Source organism: Pseudochaenichthys georgianus, unplaced genomic scaffold (assembly GCF_902827115.2).
Source record: "Pseudochaenichthys georgianus unplaced genomic scaffold, fPseGeo1.2 scaffold_696_arrow_ctg1, whole genome shotgun sequence".
Taxonomy (NCBI): Eukaryota; Metazoa; Chordata; class Actinopteri; order Perciformes; family Channichthyidae; genus Pseudochaenichthys; species Pseudochaenichthys georgianus.
In genome coordinates, this window is record NW_027263250.1 from 22,527 (window position 1) to 43,630 (window position 21,104).

At 44.5% G+C, this 21,104-nt stretch overlaps 1 protein-coding gene across 1 annotated transcript in view; it reads right to left on the reverse strand.

The window, feature by feature from the left end:
* Positions 1–9,614: 9,614 nt before the first annotated feature.
* The window catches only part of LOC117443886 (high-affinity choline transporter 1-like), a 17,575-nt gene continuing 6,085 nt past the window's right edge, over positions 9,615–21,104 (reverse strand). Inside the window, exons 3-7 of the mRNA XM_071202666.1 lie at positions 19,355–19,521; positions 17,654–17,797; positions 17,212–17,365; positions 14,434–14,651; positions 9,615–12,631 (exon numbers count right to left, since the gene is read on the reverse strand). Coding sequence (XP_071058767.1) covers positions 12,086–12,631; positions 14,434–14,651; positions 17,212–17,365; positions 17,654–17,797; positions 19,355–19,521 — 1,229 coding nt within the window. The 3' untranslated portion in view covers positions 9,615–12,085. The remainder of the gene's footprint in view (positions 12,632–14,433; positions 14,652–17,211; positions 17,366–17,653; positions 17,798–19,354; positions 19,522–21,104) is intronic.

Sequence of the window (21,104 nt, forward strand, 5' to 3'; positions counted from 1 at the left end):
GTGTGTCACAGTGTTTATCCCCAGTTTGACATCACGGTATAACTTTAGCTATCTTCATTTCATTAGGGAATGTACCAGATTGAAAAGACAAGTTACAAAGATGTGTTCACGCTTCTGCAGCTTCTTCAATAATGTTTTTGACTCTCATCAAATCAATATGATTCCAATCGGGTCGAGGACTTGCTTTTATATTTCAGTGTCTGATTTCTCTTTCTTCGCCCGCTCTGAGGAACAAAGAGCTGTTGTTTTCATCAGAGGTCTGTATCTTCCGCTTTAGTTGTTTCTACGCTTTGCATTCTCTCTGCAGACCTGGCCCCACATTCACAAAGACTTGGTTCAAACCATGAACCACATCGTCTGTGTTATTGATAACATGATCTTTGTCAACAAGAAACTCCGGGTAACCTGAACTCTTTGCTCCGTTTCTAACGACAATGTAATACCTTCCATAAACCTTTCATATTATTCTGATTATTCGCTAGTATTTTATTAAAGTATTCTTTCTTACATGTTCTCATAATATGGGTTAATTTATTCTTATATCTTTTATATTTATTTTCTGCTTCTGAAGTTCTATATTTTATGAATTGTCTATGAAATGTTCTGCTTTCAATAAATCTAAGTGGGGACTTTTGGCTTTTCTTATTGTTCGAGCTGTCGCGATAGCTTCAGGTGTTTTGTTCAGAGTTGGACTGCTTCAACAAGCACTACTGGACATGCCAACATTAGTTTGTTCCTGATCCACCTTTAAGATGAAGGCTGGCCCTTAAACTACTATGGCTCATCTTAAAATGCACATGTTCCTTTTTGGGTCATGGGTTCACAAACAAGAGTTAAACACATGCAGAAAGGTAACGAGGGAGAGTCCTGCTGTTCAGGGGGATGGAGAGGCTGGCTTCGGTGGATCAACAGGATTCCTCCTCTCCCAACTTTGCTCAAAGCCTTCATCCATAAAAGCTGCTTAAGAAAACAGTTATAAAGAAAATGTTCAGATCTGCGTAGAGGGAGACGTCTCCTTGTTTGCCTCTCCTCCGTGCTGCAGGTTCAGCACCGGATGTTGATGTGGTTTGACATGCAGCTCCGAGATAGAGATCAGCAGCCCCGCCTTTACACACTCTGACAGCTCTCTGGACCTGAGACGGTGACAGCACGTCATGGAGGGACGTTACCTCTGAGAAAGCTTCATCCCAGTCAATACAGGAGATCCTGATTGGAATCATTTTGACTATTCTCTGATTTAGTTTTGATTTCCCCAAAGCCGTTAAAGAATGGGGGATTTGTGACTTTGACCTCAGCCCCATGGCAACGTGGCCTTATCAACCGGCCAACGCTGAGTTGTTTATTGATTTACCGTGTTTAGCAGAACGGAGAGTTCAGTTGTGTTATTAGCTTCTTCCTCTCAGGGAGCAGTTCAATACGTAGAATCATGCTAGAAGGGTTTTAACTGCTGAAAGTCATTAGAATAGGTTTGCTCACTTTGGAGATTTGGACCAACTCCTTTTGTAGTATCTGGTGTTTATCCAACTCCTGGTTGGTAGTCATGAATTTAAAACCAAGTCGATGTCACAATATTTGTACAAGAACATTGGTGATATTTACTATTGCAATTTCTCAGTCCGTCACTGAGGTGATCTCTGGGCCCATAGATCTCGGCCTCCTTATCGGGTTGTGTAGCTTCAGTGTTGTTGATTGTGTTCACCTGGTGCCCTGTGTTGTCTCCTCCCCCCTCACCTGTGTCTTGTTGATTGTGTTCACCTGGTGCCCTGTGTTGTCTCCTCCCCCCTCACCTGTGTCTTGTTGATTGTGTTCACCTGGTGCCCTGTGTTGTCTCCTCCCCCCTCACCTGTGTCTTGTTGATTGTGTTCACCTGGTGCCCTGTGTTGTCTCCTCCCCCCTCACCTGTGTCTTGTTGATTGTGTTCACCTGGTGCCCTGTGTTGTCTCCTCCCTCCTCACCTGTGTCTTGTTGATTGTGTTCACCTGGTGCCCTGTGTTGTCTCCTCCCCCCTCACCTGTGTCTTGTTGATTGTGTTCACCTGGTGCCCTGTGTTGTCTCCTCCCCCTCACCTGTGTCTTGTTGATTGTGTTCGCCTGGTGCCCTGTGTTGTCTCCTTCCCCCTCACCTGTGTCTTGTTGATTGTGTTCACCTGGTGCCCTGTGTTGTCTCCTCCCCCCTCACCTGTGTCTTGTTGATTGTGTTCGCCTGGTGCCCTGTGTTGTCTCCTTCCCTCTCACCTGTGTCTTGTTGATTGTGTTCACCTGGTGCCCTGTGTTGTCTCCTCCCCCCTCACATGTGTCTTGTTGATTGTGTTCACCTGGTGCCCTGTGTTGTCTCCTCCCCCCTCACCTGTGTCTTGTTGATTGTGTTCGCCTGGTGTCCTGTGTTGTCTCCTCCCCCCTCACCTGTGTCTTGTTGATTGTGTTCACCTGGTGCCCTGTGTTGTCTCCTCCCCCCTCACCTGTGTCTTGTTCATTGTGTTCGCCTGGTGTCCTGTGTTGTCTCCTCCCCCCTCACCTGTGTCTTGTTGATTGTGTTCACCTGGTGCCCTGTGTTGTCTCCTCCCCCCTCACCTGTGTCTTGTTGATTGTGTTCGCCTGGTGTCCTGTGTTGTCTCCTCCCCCCTCACCTGTGTCTTGTTGATTGTGTTCACCTGGTGCCCTGTGTTGTCTCCTCCCTCCTCACCTGTGTCTTGTTGATTGTGTTCACCTGGTGCCCTGTGTTGTCTCCTCCCCCCTCACCTGTGTCTTGTTGATTGTGTTCACCTGGTGCCCTGTGTTGTCTCCTCCCCCCTCACCTGTGTCTTGTTGATTGTGTTCGCCTGGTGTCCTGTGTTGTCTCCTCCCCCCTCACCTGTGTCTTGTTGATTGTGTTCACCTGGTGCCCTGTGTTGTCTCCTCCCCCCTCACCTGTGTCTTGTTGATTGTGTTCGCCTGGTGTCCTGTGTTGTCTCCTCCCCCCTCACCTGTGTCTTGTTGATTGTGTTCACCTGGTGCCCTGTGTTGTCTCCTCCCCCCTCACCTGTGTCTTGTTGATTGTGTTCGCCTGGTGCCCTGTGTTGTCTCCTCCCCCCTCACCTGTGTCTTGTTGATTGTGTTCGCCTGGTGCCCTGTGTTGTCTCCTCCCCCCTCACCTGTGTCTTGTTGATTGTGTTCGCCTGGTGTCCTGTGTTGTCTCCTCCCCCCTCACCTGTGTCTTGTTGATTGTGTTCACCTGGTGCCCTGTGTTGTCTCCTCCCCCCTCACCTGTGTCTTGTTGATTGTGTTCACCTGGTGCCCTGTGTTGTCTCCTCCCCCCTCACCTGTGTCTTGTTGATTGTGTTCACCTGGTGCCCTGTGTTGTCTCCTCCCCCCTCACCTGTGTCTTGTTGATTGTGTTCACCTGGTGCCCTGTGTTGTCTCCTCCCCCCTCACCTGTGTCTTGTTGATTGTGTTCACCTGGTGCCCTGTGTTGTCTCCTCCCCCTCACCTGTGTCTTGTTGATTCTGTTCGCCTGGTGCCCTGTGTTGTCTCCTCCCCCCTCACCTGTGTCTTGTTGATTGTGTTCACCTGGTGCCCTGTGTTGTCTCCTCCCTCCTCACCTGTGTCTTGTTGATTGTGTTCACCTGTGTCTTGTTGATTGTGTTCACCTGGTGCCCTGTGTTGTCTCCTTCCTCCTCACCTGTGTCTTGTTGATTGTGTTCACCTGGTGCCCTGTGTTGTCTCCTCCCCCTCACCTGTGTCTTGTTGATTGTGTTCGCCTGGTGCCCTGTGTTGTCTCCTCCCCCCTCACCTGTGTCTTGTTGATTGTGTTCACCTGGTGTCCTGTGTTGTCTCCTCCCCCCTCACCTGTGTCTTGTTGATTGTGTTCACCTGGTGCCCTGTGTTGTCTCCTCCCCCCTCACCTGTGTCTTGTTGATTGTGTTCGCCTGGTGTCCTGTGTTGTCTCCTCCCCCCTCACCTGTGTCTTGTTGATTGTGTTCACCTGGTGCCCTGTGTTGTCTCCTCCCCCCTCACCTGTGTCTTGTTGATTGTGTTCGCCTGGTGCCCTGTGTTGTCTCCTCCCCCCTCACCTGTGTCTTGTTGATTGTGTTCGCCTGGTGCCCTGTGTTGTCTCCTCCCCCCTCACCTGTGTCTTGTTGATTGTGTTCGCCTGGTGTCCTGTGTTGTCTCCTCCCCCCTCACCTGTGTCTTGTTGATTGTGTTCGCCTGGTGCCCTGTGTTGTCTCCTCCCCCCTCACCTGTGTCTTGTTGATTGTGTTCGCCTGGTGCCCTGTGTTGTCTCCTCCCCCCTCACCTGTGTCTTGTTGATTGTGTTCGCCTGGTGTCCTGTGTTGTCTCCTCCCCCCTCACCTGTGTCTTGTTGATTGTGTTCACCTGGTGCCCTGTGTTGTCTCCTCCCCCCTCACCTGTGTCTTGTTGATTGTGTTCACCTGGTGCCCTGTGTTGTCTCCTCCCCCCTCACCTGTGTCTTGTTGATTGTGTTCACCTGGTGCCCTGTGTTGTCTCCTCCCCCCTCACCTGTGTCTTGTTGATTGTGTTCACCTGGTGCCCTGTGTTGTCTCCCCCCCTCACCTGTGTCTTGTTGATTGTGTTCACCTGGTGCCCTGTGTTGTCTCCCCCCCTCACCTGTGTCTTGTTGATTGTGTTCACCTGGTGCCCTGTGTTGTCTCCTCCCCCCTCACCTGTGTCTTGTTGATTGTGTTCACCTGGTGCCCTGTGTTGTCTCCTCCCCCCTCACCTGTGTCTTGTTGATTGTGTTCACCTGGTGCCCTGTGTTGTCTCCCCCCCTCACCTGTGTCTTGTTGATTGTGTTCACCTGGTGCCCTGTGTTGTCTCCTCCCCCCTCACCTGTGTCTTGTTGATTGTGTTCACCTGGTGCCCTGTGTTATCTCCTCCCCCCTCACCTGTGACTTGTTGATGTGTTCACCTGGTGCCCTGTGTTGTCTCCTCCCCCCTCACCTGTGTCTTGTTGATTGTGTTCACCTGGTGCCCTGTGTTGTCTCCTCCCCCTCACCTGTGTCTTGTTGATTGTGTTCACCTGGTGCCCTGTGTTGTCTCCTCCCCCCTCACCTGTGTCTTGTTGATTGTGTTCCCCTGGTGCCCTGTGTTGTCTCCTCCCCCCTCACCTGTGTCTTGTTGATTGATTAATGTGTGTGTATTTAGGCAGTCATAGTCATATTGAGGCTGGTGACTATGTGCCCACACCGGGTTCTATTTGAACTCTCTGCCTCTGCCTCCTTGCTTGGTCGGCCTCTCAACGGTCAGTCTCACACAGTCCCTTTATAGACGCTCTGTTGAGTGATGGTTAATAATAGACACTCATATCAAAGAGAAGAGTTATCTGATCATTTGTCGCCAGCATCTAGGAGGGCTCTCTCACTTAGAGATGAGAGGGAACCACCTCGCTGGGATGTTACAGAACATACATGTCAAACATTATTTTGATATGAGTCCTAGGGAGCTGGAGGAGGTCGAACTCTCATAAGAAGTCTAGGACTGATCTTTTGCAGCAGCTGACCAGACGGGCCACAGATGAGAGAGGGCTCCAGAACTGCTGAGGACCTGACCTGCTGACATTGTGCCTTTAAGAGTACAGAGAGTATCTTCATTTATTTTAAACATCATTTTACGTATACATTTAAAGATATGTCGGAGGTTTCCTCGAGAGTGTTGTGCAAACACTGACTCCTCTTCCTAAGATCTGAACCCTCAGCGACAGCGTCTCATTGGTGGACCGAAAAACATGACATCTTTATCTCATCGTCAGTGGAAACTCTGAAGGGTTAGAGTTATCAAGTCATCTCTGGGTTTGGACTTACCTCAAAGCCACGCTCTTCGTGTCTTCTGATCTGAACGTGTTGATATCTTGAGTTTGCTGCACAGGAAGACATTGATCTGATGGTTAGAGTTGAGGGGGTCCAGACCCCAGTTTGGGGGACTGGGGCTGTGAGGTAGAGAGGTTTCTACCAATGGAAGGGTTGGGGGTTTGATCCTGATGTAAATTGAGCAAGATACTTGACCCCGAGCTGCTCCCGATGGCCGATGTGTGGATGTTAGTTTCTCTGAGCAGTGGGCTCCTTGTATGGCAGCCTCTCTATGAATGGCTGTAAATTGGTAAATGCTGCACTAAGAGGGTAAAGAGGTGGTACCCCAAGGATCAGTGCTGGGTCCACTTCTCTTTCCTGTTTACATGCTCCCACTTGACCACATCATCCGTAAACACAACATCAGTTTCCATTTTGAACTGCATGCCTCCAGGATATCCACAAATGGATGTCTCAAAACACAGGCTCCTCCAACAGAGCAACATGAATATATATATATATATATATATATATATTAGGGGTGTAACGGTACACGTACCCGTACCGAAATTATTCGGTACGGGCCCTTCGGTTCGGTACACGTGTGTACCGAAGTGTACCGAACGAATATAACGTTAAACGTAAAAAATTGAGAACGTGAACAACTTCTTGGAAGTAATCTGAGGTGCTGCGTCCCAGCATTCAGAGTAATTTGCTCCCATTGGTTTCATCGCGTCATAGAGCGAGCAAGTCATTTCATTGGACGAGAGGCATGCTATGAGAGCTGGTCAGAGGGATGCGTTCAAATTTAGTCGGTAATTTGAGGAACTGTCGAAATGGCGAACGCAGATAAAGTTGAGCTCGAAAATCCTCCAGCATCATTGAAGTCTCCGGTTTGGGAACATTTTGGTTTCGCAGTTACGTACAAGGATGACGGACAAAGACAGGTGGACTGAACCAAAGCTGTCGGCATTGTTCAACTAAAATTGGTTACGCGGCTGGCAATACATCAAACTTGCACACTCTTGAAAAGGCATCACCCGAACGTGAATATCACCGGTACCAAAAGAAAAAAGACTGAAGTGCAAACCCAACTCCCGCTAGCATGTAGCCTCCACCACTCGCAGAGAGTTCAGACCGAGCCAAAGCTATTACAAACGCCAAGTATGCTTATGTTGCCATGGTAGCAAAGCGCTACCTGGCTGTGCTACCTCTGTCCCTAGCGAGAGGGTGCTCTCCACAGCAGGAGACGTTGCTAGTGCCAGCAGATCTGCCCTTTCAGCAGCCATGTGGACAAGTTCATCTTTCTTTAAACAACATGAAGATACAATGACAAGCAAGTCCTAATGTCAAGCTGGCTGCTCAGGTACTAGTACAGTACAGTTCAGATACAGATTATTTCAGTTCATCGAAATGCTGCACCTTAATGTTCATTTTATTATATTTTGTATTTTTGAGTGAATACATTATTCACAGTTTAATAATAATAATAAAATATATATATATATGTTTTGTTTTGTGAAAAAAAATTCTGCTGTACCGAAAACGTACCGAACCGAACCGTGACCAAAAAACCGAGGTACGTACCGAACCGAAATGTTTGTGAACCGTTACACCCCTAATATATATATATATATAGGACATAGACTAATAGAACAGATAAAATAAATTGGTGTCTATATTAGGGCTGTCAAGTTAACGCGTTAATAACGCGTTAACGCAAAAATAAATTAACGCCACTAATTATTTTAACGCGATTAACGCATGTGTATTTTTTTTCCTCGGCCGCCCCGTTGTTTCAGAGCGCATCGACTTTAAAATACCATCTACAAGCTGATGCTGACAGCCCCGCTCCTGCCGCCCGCTTGTGGCAGACCACACTTCCACGCTCACCGGCAGGCACCGACTGGCCATCTGGAGGACCGGGAGGATGTGTGTTTGTGTGGCCCGAGCGAGCGAGAGAGAGACCTTACGTGCATTACCGTACCGCAGTGTGAACGCGGCTATTGTTGTTGTTAGCATCGGGTGCTAGCTAGCTGCGCTAACGGATATAAGGAGCTGTTTAAATGAAAACAGAGGAGCGCTCCATCCACACAACTGCGCCGAGCACTTGACTTGATGCAGGAAGCCAGACAGGGGTACATTGTACGAGAAGTCAGCACACTCATGATTGCAGCAACATGATTGCAGCGTCCAGGCAGCTCCCGTTCGAGCATATGCCTTGAGTTGCACATAGCTCCAACGATCACACACACGCACGCACGCACACGCACACGCACACACACACACACACACACACACACACACACACACACACACACACACACACACACACACACACACACACACACACACACACACACACACCATTTGTATTGTATGAGAGAGGTTCCAGGTTGAATTGAGGCGAATATTTGTAATGTTCAGAGGTTGTTGTGTTTAATATTCATGAGAATATTTGTCATTGTTCAAATGATAATAAACATTAGCATAAAGCATATTTGTCCACTCATGTTGATAAGAGTATTACAAACTTGAAAAATATTCCTCTAAGGTACATTTAGAACAGATAAAAAATGTGCGATTAATTTGCGATTAATCGCGATTAACTATTTGAATCGACTGACAGCCCTAGTCTATATACACCGGGATCCGGAGTCATGGATGATCCTGCGGTCCTGTGTCCTGGATCTTGAGTCGTGGCTGTGGTCCTGGATCATCGGTCCTGGATGGATGTCCTCGTGGATTCATCTTCCTATTATACACACATGCATTTCCAAACATCTGGACTACCTATGTTGCAAATGTATTATCTTTTCAATTTACACACGGCATCTATTGCACGTCTGTCCGTCCTGGGAGAGGGATCCCTCCTCTGTTGCTCTCCCTGAGGTTTCTCCATGTTCCCTTTAAACTGTGGGGTTTCTCCGGAAGTGTTTCCTTGTACGATGTGAGGGTCTAAGGACAGAGAGTCTAAGGACAGAGGGTCTAAGGACAGAGAGTCTAAGGACAGAGGGTCTAAGGACAGAGGGTCTGAGGACAGAGGGTCTAAGGACAGAGAGTCTAAGGACAGAGGGTCTGAGGACAGAGGGTCTAAGGACAGAGGGTCTAAGGACAGAGGGTATAAGGACAGAGGGTCTAAGGACAGAGGGTGTTGTATCGTCATACTGATATTCTGTACACACTGTGAAGTCCACTGAGACAGATGTACCATGTGTGATATTGGGCTATAAATAAACATTGATTGATTGATTGATAAAATAGTGCATGAACGACGTCCCTTTCCACTAGTGTCACCAGAACATGAAGCGCGCTGAGGAAGGACTGTGTTAGTGTTCAGCATCAACTGGTGAATAACGGTTTTATTAGATGTATTAAAACTGATTCTAACTGTTGGATGTTCCTGAGGCTCTCTGGTGAGATGAGGGGAGTCTAGACCCACCGAATGTCTCTGTTGGGATGGAAGGAAACTTTGTATTAATGTATTAAGTTTAGCTCCAGTGCAGTACGGATTTAGAAGTGGTTGTAACAACGCCTAAAAAGAGATTAAACTGAGACGGAGAAAAGTCTCTGTCTTCAGCTGCATCTCTCTCATTTACAATCATTCATAACACTGGATACCAACAGTATTTACAAAACAAACTTAAGGAACACATACGAGTAACCTTAGTAACCTAATCTGAGTCCCACAATATAACAGTAATGTAACCTGATTACTTTGGGATTACCTCAATATGTGTATTCTGTAAGACGACAGAACGATGTGACCTTAGCAAAGAAGAAAGAAAGACATGTAGGATCAGAAATGATTGTATTCATAGGAAAACCTTCCTTTCACGAAGCAGGCAGTAGCCTTTAAACCAACAGTGAAACACATGAGCACATTCTACAGTTTAAAAAACAGAAATACAATCTGATCCTCTCCCAACGAACACTATCTGCTCTTTTGTAGTTCATACAGTCCATGGATTACGAGCACCCGAAGCCTGTGCTTCGTGATATATAGTGTGCTGAAGTATTGTCCCCCTGTATCCCAATGGTTTAACCCAGTCCTGAACTGTAGGCCTGTCCCAGTGTCCGGAAGCTACTGTAAACCAGTGAAGGGAGCATTGAGGGAACACTTAAGGATGCTCAGGACCAGTTGGACTTTTGCTCGACTCAAAGACGTTCGATGAAGCAAAAACAAAACAGCTACATGTGTGCAGACCCTCCAGTACGTAAGGAGTACCGTTTACCAGATGATGAGGTGGATATATATGTTTTTAAAGGTCATCTATACTGCAAAATGCACATGTTGATGTGTTTTATACATAGATGTGTGTCCCCGGGGTGAAAGGAGACTTTGTTTCCTCGTGAGTGTTGTGCAAACACTGACACCACAGCAACAGCGTCTCATTGGTGGACCGAAAACACGACATCTTTATCTCATCGTCAGTGGAAACTTTGAAGAGTTGGGGTTACCAGGTAATCTTTGGGTTCGGACTTACGTCAGAGCCACGCTCTTCTTGGTTAGACTTCAGCGGTGGGGAAACTGGGGGACGGCCTGGAGGGAGGCTGGAGCCCTCTGAGTACACAACGTATGTACGAGCAGCAACGCATGCTTTTTAACAACCTGAAGCTTCAGTCTGCAGGTTGTGCCTCAAACGTCACTTCCTTATCTCATCGTCAGGGGAACTTTGAAGGGTTCGAGTTATGAAGTCATCTCTGGGTATGGACTTACGTCAAAGCCACGCTCTTCTTGGTTACGGCCCGTCCACACTACAGCGTCGACAGCGTCGAAAACTCCAATCTGCCCATTCACTTTCAATGGGGTGACGTCACTCCATTCACTTTGAATGGAGTGACGTCACGTTGCCTCGCTTTTTCGCCGAACTGAATTGTGGGTAGCAGAGCGGTCCGTCTCCGGCGTCAGAAGTTGAACATTGTAGCCAGCGCCAGCCAATCAAATCCCATTTCTGAAAATCTGACAGCTGAAGCCGTAGCCAATCAAACCGCGTCTAAGCTGGGAGAGATATCCCGCCGTTCATTTCTATATTTCAAAAAAAGTCGGAGGAGAAACTAACTATCGCCATAGCAACCACCCAGTTTTGTATGACCAGACCCTCTTCACCTACCGGGATACAAACCGGAGGAGCCAGGCATGGAGGGAGGTGGCAGAGACAGTGGGGGAACTGGTGGGTTTTCGCCTGTTTGGGGATTTTATATATATATATATTGCTCCCATAAAGTCCCGGGGTTTTTTGCTTTGTATGTCGGGGGCGGGACATTCATGTGATTGGTTGTTGGTCGTGTTGCTTGAATAAAATCCCCAAGCTCCAGACACGCCCAGCTCCAAGCTTGTTTTGAAGCTGTAGTGTGGACGCTCCGTGAGACCTCTGATCTGAACATGATGATATTTGAGACAAATGGATGTCTCAAAATGTTCATCACCAGTAGATTACTGAGAGTCCCTCTCCGCTTGCAGCTCATCCAAAACTCTGCTGCAAGGACTCAGGCAGGAAGTCACCACGGCCAAAGGGCGGCTGGAGGAGGGATTCAGGCAGAACATGTGGGGCATTGTCTATTTTGGGATGGAGGGAAATTCATATTAAGTGTAGCTCCAGTGGAGTACGGATTTAGACGTGGTTGTAACACCGCCGACAAAGAGATTAAACTGAGACGGAGAAACGTCCCTCTGTCTTCAGCTGCATCTCTCTCATTTACAATCATTCATAACACTGGATACAAACAGTATTTAGAAAACAAACGGAACACATCCCAAAGACAAAGCAGTAACCTCAGTAACCTAATCTCACAATATAAAAGTAATGTAACCTGATTACTTTGAGATTACCTCAATATCAAATGCAATCAAATAAATATGAGAAATAACAATTGGATGTTTTTGAAGCAGGCAGTAGCCGATACAACAACAGTGAAACACATGAGCACATACTACAGTTTAAAAAAGCAGAAACACAATCTGATCCTTTTACGACAAACACTATATGCTCTTTTGTTTCAGTTAAGTTCTAGTACAGCACATGGACTAAGAGCACCCATGCTTCGTAATATTGTTGTTTGATGTGTTGTCTCCCTGTATCCCTGCTGGTAACCCCCAACCAGTGACGGGAGTATTGTGGGGAGATGTAAGGGCGTCAAAGACGTTTAATGAAGCAAAAGCAAAACAGAAACGTGTGCATACCCTCCAGTACACATAACGAGTAACCTTTACAAGATGATGAGGTATATTCGTGTTTTTAAGTGAGGTATACAGTTTTTTAGTGTCCGGTTTCCAAAACAGCATGAGAAGTTTGGCTAATTTTATAATTTTGATTCCAGCATGGGATCTGAGACGTCTCCATTCTCACACGGCGGTACTGAGTTGTGGTTTCCATTAGTGGTAGCGACATTTGTTGGGATTTGGAGTGGACCCTTAACTTGAAAAACGTCCCACTTCTGAGGTATTAGTCCTTTGTTGAAGAGCACAGAAGTCAGGTAGGACACCAGCAATATTAAGGTAAAAGCAACCAGCATAGAGACGGTCCTGATGGGGAAATACTGGACGTAAACACCGTCCTCCAAGGTGCATCCTGGGAAATGAATGGCAGGACGTATTCCTAGCAAAGGCTCTCCACTCAGGAGTTTTAAAATAAACGATCCCAGGAAGCCAACAGTGGCTCCGTAGCCGTTGGATATGTTGAAGAAAAGCACACAGACCAGCTGTGGAAACATCAAGATGTAGGCGATTTCTCCGCCTAGGATCCAGAACGCCATGACACCCGTGTGCAGGAAGGTGAGCGATGTGCCGGCAAGCCCGAATAAAACCACCGAAATACGAATCACCCACCGGATCTCGTTTTCTGACGCCTACATTGAGGAGAAAACAGAAAAGAAATAAGAAAAATGTTGATATGTCTGTGCTAACCTCTCTTTTTTGCTTCCTAGTTTCACAAGATTCCTTCATTGTCCCACCTAAGAACAAAACCATAAACTGTAGACTGGTCACACAACTTCCTGTCACCACCGCTAAGCTAAAGGCGGCTAATGTTGGGCTATAAAGGAACTATAGTACGGTCACATGACTTCCTGTCACCACCGCTAAGCTAAAGGCGGCTAATGTTGGGCTATAAAGGAACTATAGTACGGTCACATGACTTCACGTCACCACCGCTAAGCTAAAGGCGGCTAATGTTGGGCTATAAAGGAACTATAGTACGGTCACATGACTTCACGTCACCACCGCTAAGCTAAAGGCGGCTAATGTTGGGCTATAAAGGAACTACAGCACGGTCACATGACTTCACGTCACCACCGCTAAGCTAAAGGCGGCTAATGTTGGGCTATAAAGGAACTATAGTACGGTCACATGACTTCACGTCACCACCGCTAAGCTAAAGGCGGCTAATGTTGGGCTATAAAGGAACTACAGCACGGTCACATGACTTCACGTCACCACCGCTAAGCTAAAGGCGGCTAATGTTGGGCTATAAAGGAACTACAGCACGGTCACATGACTTCACGTCACCACCGCTAAGCTAAAGGTGGCTAATGTTGGGCTATAAAGGAACTACAGCACGGTCACATGACTTCACGTCACCACCGCTAAGCTAAAGGTGGCTAATGTTGGGCTATAAAGGAACTACAGCACGGTCACATGACTTCACGTCACCACCGCTAAGCTAAAGGCGGCTAATGTTGGCCTATAAAGGAACTACAGCACGGTCACATGACTTCACGTCACCACCGCTAAGCTAAAGGAGGCTAATGTTGGGTGTGATGATGTTTAGTCGTCTCATTTAGACACTTGTGAGCAACCTCTGTTTTAAATCCACCAGTGGGGATTTAATGACGTATTATATGTCTTAGAACAAAACGTTAAAATCTCTTCAGCTTGTATAATAACCACAGACATTATTTCAGGATCACAACCAAATACACATTCAGGAAACCATTGACTTCAAGACGAGGGAACAGGAAGTGGAACATTTAGGACTCATTCCTGCCCCACTCCATTGAAAAAACGTGAAATTAATGATTGAGACCATGGAAAAGTCAGCAAAGCCTCCTGAAGTAATAAATCAAGTGAAATGTACAGGGTCATTTTCTTGTATACTTCTATACACTCAGACTGTACTTGTGACAGGTGGGTATGGTGCATTGATGGGGCGGTGGTGGCGAAGTCGATAGGGACTTGGCTTGGCAACTGGAAGGTCACCAGTTCAAGTCCCGGCAAGACCAAGTGCTACCGAGGTGTCCCTGAGCAAGGCACCGTTCCCTACACTGCTCCCCGGGCGCCGTTCAAAATGGCAGCCCACTGCTCCTAACACTAGGATGGGTCAAATGCAGAGAACAAATTCCCCACGGGGATTATAAAGTATATCCAAATCAAAATTGATAGCCTGCTACTAGTAACCGGAGAGAAAGTTCAGTTCAATATACCTCCGCACACATATCTTGGGGGGTTTCGCGGCACTTTCCTCACTCGAGTAAAGTTCCGGCAAGTGAAACCTAACTTTGCCTCTTGTCATAATTCTCCCCTTTTATCAGGTATGTACAAAAACTGTACCATAACATGTGTAAAGAGTGTTTTAAAGCGGTTCTGTGAAATATTGAGTGTGTTATTGTTACTTCTATACAATCAGACTGTGGTCAATTCACTAGCTTATTACCTGTGTCCTCAGGATCTTGGAGTAGATATTGGAGGAGAAGATGGAGGCCGCAGAAAGGAGGGCGGAGTCAGTTGATGACATCACGGCGGCCGCTACGGCTCCGATGCCGATGACGGAGATGTATGGAGGGGTGAGGTACTGCAGGGAGAGCGGTAAAATCAAACCGGTCTGACCTCGTTCAAAGGGAGTCGGAAGACCGTAGGAAGTCTTGTTCCAGTCTGCGGAAACATAAAACCATTAGAGCCAGTAGTTCAAATACTTTGTTTCTGTACTTAAGTACATTTCTCTGGTATCACTACTTTACTCCACTACTTATTACTTTGACACAAATACCTGTACTTTCTACTTCTTACATGTTGAACTCAAATACCTGTACTTTCTACTTCTTACATGTTGAACTCAAATACCTGTACTTTCTACTTCTCTCATGTTGAACTCAAATACCTGTACTTTCTACTTCTCACATGTTGAACTCAAATACCTGTACTTTCTACTTCTTACATGTTGAACTCAAATACCTGTACTTTCTACTTCTTACATGTTGAACTCAAATACCTGTACTTTCTACTTCTTACATGTTGAACACTAATACCTGTACTTTCTACTTCTTACATGTTGAACTCAAATACCTGTACTTTCTACTTCTCACATGTTGAACTCAAATACCTGTACTTTCTACTTCTCTCATGTTGAACTCAAATACCTGTACTTTCTACTTCTCACATGTTGAACTCAAATACCTGTACTTTCTACTTCTTACATGTTGAACTCAAATACCTGTACTTTCTACTTCTTACATGTTGAACTCAAATACCTGTACTTTCTACTTCTTACATGTTGAACACTAATACCTGTACTTTCTACTTCTTACATGTTGAACACTAATACCTGTACTTTCTACTTCTTACATGTTGAACACAAATACCTGTACTTTCTACTTCTCACATGTTGAACTCAAATACCTGTACTTTCTACTTCTTACATGTTGAACTCAAATACCTGTACTTTCTACTTCTTACATGTTGAACACAAATACCTGTACTTTCTACTTCTTACATGTTGAACACAAATACCTGTACTTTCTACTTCTTACATGTTGAACTCAAATACCTGTACTTTCTACTTCTCTCATGTTGAACTCAAATACCTGTACTTTCTACTTCTTACATGTTGAACACAAATACCTGTACTTTCTACTTCTTACATGTTGAACACAAATACCTGTACTTTCTACTTCTCACATGTTGAACTCAAATACCTGTACTTTCTACTTCTTACATGTTGAACTCAAATACCTGTACTTTCTACTTCTCACATGTTGAACTCAAATACCTGTACTTTCTACTTCTTACATGTTGAACTCAAATACCTGTACTTTCTACTTCTTACATGTTGAACTCAAATACCTGTACTTTCTACTTCTCACATGTTGAACTCAAATACCTGTACTTTCTACTTCTTACATGTTGAACTCAAATACCTGTACTTTCTACTTCTTACATGTTGAACACAAATACCTGTACTTTCTACTTCTCACATGTTGAACTCAAATACCTGTACTTTCTGCTTCTTACATGTTGAACTCAAATACCTGTACTTTCTACTTCTTACATGTTGAACTCAAATACCTGTACTTTCTACTTCTCTCATGTTGAACTCAAATACCTGTACTTTCTACTTCTTACATGTTGAACTCAAATACCTGTACTTTCTACTTCTTACATGTTGAACTCAAATACCTGTACTTTCTACTTCTTACATGTTGAACTCAAATACCTGTACTTTCTACTTCTCACATGTTGAACTCAAATACCTGTACTTTCTACTTCTTACATGTTGAACTCAAATACCTGTACTTTCTACTTCTCACATGTTGAACTCAAATACCTGTACTTTCTACTTCTTTGAACTCAAATACCTGTACTTTCTACTTCTTACATGTTGAACACAAATACCTGTACTTTCTACTTCTCACATGTTGAACACAAATACCTGTACTTTCTACTTCTCACATGTTGAACACAAATACCTGTACTTTCTACTTCTCACATGTTGAACTCAAATACCTGTACTTTCTACTTCTCTCATGTTGAACTCAAATACCTGTACTTTCTACTTCTTACATGTTGAACTCAAATACCTGTACTTTCTACTTCTCACATGTTGAACTCAAATACCTGTACTTTCTACTTCTCTCATGTTGAACTCAAATACCTGTACTTTCTACTTCTCACATGTTGAACATCAAATACCTGTACTTTCTACTTCTTACATGTTGAACTCAAATACCTGTACTTTCTACTTCTCACATGTTGAACTCAAATACCTGTACTTTCTACTTCTCACATGTTGAACTCAAATACCTGTACTTTCTACTTCTCTCATGTTGAACTCAAATACCTGTACTTTCTACTTCTTACATGTTGAACTCAAATACCTGTACTTTCTACTTCTCTCATGTTGAACTCAAATACCTGTACTTTCTACTTCTCTCATGTTGAACTCAAATACCTGTACTTTCTACTTCTCTCATGTTGAACTCAAATACCTGTACTTTCTACTTCTCACATGTTGAACACAAATACCTGTACTTTCTACTTCTCACATGTTGAACTCAAATACCTGTACTTTCTACTTCTCTCATGTTGAACTCAAATACCTGTACTTTCTACTTCTCACATGTTGAACTCAAATACCTGTACTTTCTACTTCTCACATGTTGAACTCAAATACCTGTACTTTCTACTTCTCACATGTTGAACAACACATCTAAATCACCTGTGGAAGCAGCCACTGCCCCGATGATCACTGGAGGAATTCCAAACGTGGGAATGAGAAAAGCCGCAGCGTAGCATCGCAGCTTAGCCGTGGTGGAGGAAGAGGCCGATAACGTCCTCTGGTGGAAGTCCTGGAAACCGAGGTCTCCGATACTCTTCATACGACAGAGAAATAAGCACACGGAAAGATTCATGACCCTTAACTCAATCTCAATCTTTATTTATGTATATAGCACATGTAAAACAACCTCAGTAGCCCAACGTGCTAGCATCAGATGGAAATACTTAAGTACATTTACATAGATGGAGTTCTGGAAAGCAGTTAGTTACATTTCACCACTCGGTCATGCTACTCTTACCTTCAAGCTCATGTATATTTCACTGGTGCACGCCTCACTTGTCGAGCTCCCTTTTGTCTCCATGCATTAAATCCATTACCTTACCAAAAGTAGAAAGATGTCGATCCACCTCCAGGCTTTGTCTGCGGTCAGCGTGCCGACCCATGGGGCCTGGAAGGTGTGGTTGAAGGAGGTGGAGGTGATGGGAACAGAGAAGGGACTGGTGAGGATGAAGGGGACGCACAGCCACTGAGGAGAGAGAGGAACACCACAGAAGAAGAGCTGGTTTACATTCAATCAACTGGACAATAAAATACAACATACAGGAGGAAGGGGACGCACAGCCACTGAGGAGAGGAACACCACAGAAGAAGAAGAGATGGTTTACATAGCCGCGTTCACACTGCGGTACTTTTCCCACAAAGGTTCATGCGAACTTAGTTCATGAGAACTCTTTAGTTCTCATGAACTAAGTACAGATCGCGTTCACACCAGAAAAAGTCCCTGGGGGAGGATTAGGCAAATGAAGCCGCTGACGTCACTTCTTCTTCTTCTTCTGCTTTGGGTTTACTGGCAGGCCGCAAACCACTTCAGGCCGCCCAAAGTCCCCGGCCGGAAGTCCCCGGAGTGGGGAAGGCTTCAGTAGAAGCTGCTGGGACTCCCAGCAGCTTCTACTGAAGCCTTCCGAGTAAATCGCCAGAACGCCGACACCTCCTCATCTCCACCGCTCCCATGTTTTATTTTGTGTTGCCATAAGTTAGTCTCTCTGCGTTTCTGCGCTGGGCTAATGCTAATAATGCTAATGCTAATAATGCTAATGCGAGGATAATAAAATGGCGGCTTCACAAAACCTTTTGGGAGTTTTACGGGGCGTGGTTTGCAATCCGCCCAGCCAATCAGGAATATAACTCTTTTCTCAAAAAAGAGCCGCTCGAAAGTCCCTGCTCTCTAGCAGGGACTTTCGAGGGGGTAAAAAGGTTCGCATGAACTACTTTTAGTACCGGCTCTTTTTGGTGTGAACGCGATCATGAACTAAGTTCGCATGAACCTTTGTGGGAAAAGTACCGCAGTGTGAACGCGGCAGTCAACCGGACAGTAAAAATGAAATTCAGAATTTTTTTTATTCTCACTTTTTGCTCAGAACTCCATTTCAGTCACTTGTTGCTACATTTTATTTGAGTAGTTTAGACTTTTTCTCAGAACTAATAAAATAAATCGCTTCCGGTCATATCTAAAAACATTCACATGTGGCCCTTATCCTCTTTCGTACCTTCTGACTGTCATCAGACTACAATTTGCCCCATTGACTTACATTGGGAAAGACACGTCTGTAAATCAGTGGATATTTTGAGCTAAATCAACACTTTTCAATCATTAAGGTCTCAAAGCTGTACAATGTGCTAAAAGCCGAATCCAGAGTCATTTTCTCTCTCCATATATTTGCCTGAGAGGAGAGAGGGGGATTGGAGGCGGGGCTTAAGCAAGAGAATCGCTTCTATGGGGCCACATACGGGTACTTTTGTTCTCGACAGGATGGCCATTGTTGCTTCATGCACCACCGAGCAGCTCCTAAAGGACTTAAAGGTCTTTGGACATCCATTCAGAACCCTGACTATTGTTTGTAAAGCACCCGAGTTGAGTATTGTACTTAGAGGAGACAGATGGGGACGTCTTTTGTTTTGATGATTGGGAAATACAAATAAAACTACAGAGATAACAGGACTTTTGTGTGAATCCAGACGAACCCAGATGTGTTTGACCAAATTAGTTTTGTGTGGATCCAGACTAGCTCAGTGACCAATTTACCGAGGTGACAAAAATGAGAGTGAGTTGAATAACGTCGGTGTACGCCACAGAGTATAATCCCCCCATCAGGGTGTAGGTGATGGCCACGGCCGCAGAGATCCAGATGCACACAGCGTACGACAAATCCAGGATCACACTCATGGTGACACCTGGAAGATACACACACACTTTAGTATCTCACACACACTGTATACACGTATATATCCAGAGGTGGGAAGTAGTGGAGTACACACACTTTGTTACTGTACTTAAGTACATTTTTCTGGTGTCAGTACTTTACTCCACTACTTATTTTTCTGACGACTTTTTACTTCTCTCATGTTGAACTCAAATACCTGTACTTTCTACTTCTCACATGTTGAACACTAATACCTGTACTTTCTACTTCTCACATGTTGAACACTAATACCTGTACTTTCTACTTCTTACATGTTGAACTCAAATACCTGTACTTTCTACTTCTTACATGTTGAACTCAAATACCTGTACTTTCTACTTCTTACATGTTGAACTCAAATACCTGTACTTTCTACTTCTTACATGTTGAACCCAAATACCTGTACTTTCTACTTCTTACATGTTGAACTCAAATACCTGTACTTTCTACTTCTTACATTTTGAACCCAAATACCTGTACTTTCTACTTCTTACATGTTGAACCCAAATATCTGTACTTTCTACTTCTTACATGTTGAACCCAAATACCTGTACTTTCTACTTCTTACATGTTGAACCCAAATACCTGTACTTTCTACTTCTTACATGTTGAACTCAAATACCTGTACTTTCTACTTCTTACATGTTGAACTCAAATACCTGTACTTTCTACTTCTTACATGTTGAACTCAAATACCTGTACTTTCTACTTCTCACATGTTGAACTCAAATACCTGTACTTTCTACTTCTTACATGTTGAACTCAAATACCTGTACTTTCTACTTCTTACATGTTGAACACAAATACCTGTACTTTCTACTTCTCACATGTTGAACTCAAATACCTGTACTTCCTACTTCTTACATGTTGAACTCAAATACCTGTACTTTCTACTTCTTACATGTTGAACCCAAATACCTGTACTTTCTACTTCTTACATGTTGAACACAAATACCTGTACTTTCTACTTCTCACATGTTGAACCCAAATACCTGTACTTTCTACTTCTTACATGTTGAACCCAAATACCTGTACTTTCTACTTCTTACATGTTGAACTCAAATACCTGTACTTTCTACTTCTCACATGTTGAACTCAAATACCTGTACTTTCTACTTCTCACATGTTGAACTCAAATATCTGTACTTTCTACTTCTTACATGTTGAACCCAAATACCTGTACTTTCTACTTCTCACATGTTGAACTCAAATACCTGTACTTTCTACTTCTTACATGTTGAACCCAAATACCTGTACTTTCTACTTCTCTCATGTTCCAAACAGCTGGTTCCTTTAGTCTGAATGTGTGTTTGGGTCATTATTCTTTAGAGTCACTGCGTGCCTATTGATTTGAACATGATCCGTGTATCCATCACTTCCTGGTCTTCTCTAAAGAAGAGGGACCACTTTTTACTGAAGTACACTTCAAAGCCTCTTTACTTTCACTTGAGTAAAGAAGTTTAGTCAGTACTTCTACTTTCACCAGAGTATTTTTAAACACGAGTATCTGTACTTCTACTTGAGGAAAGGATGTGTGTACTGAAGCCATCTCTGCTGACTTTAGATACTTGTGAAGATGTTGTTGACCATCAC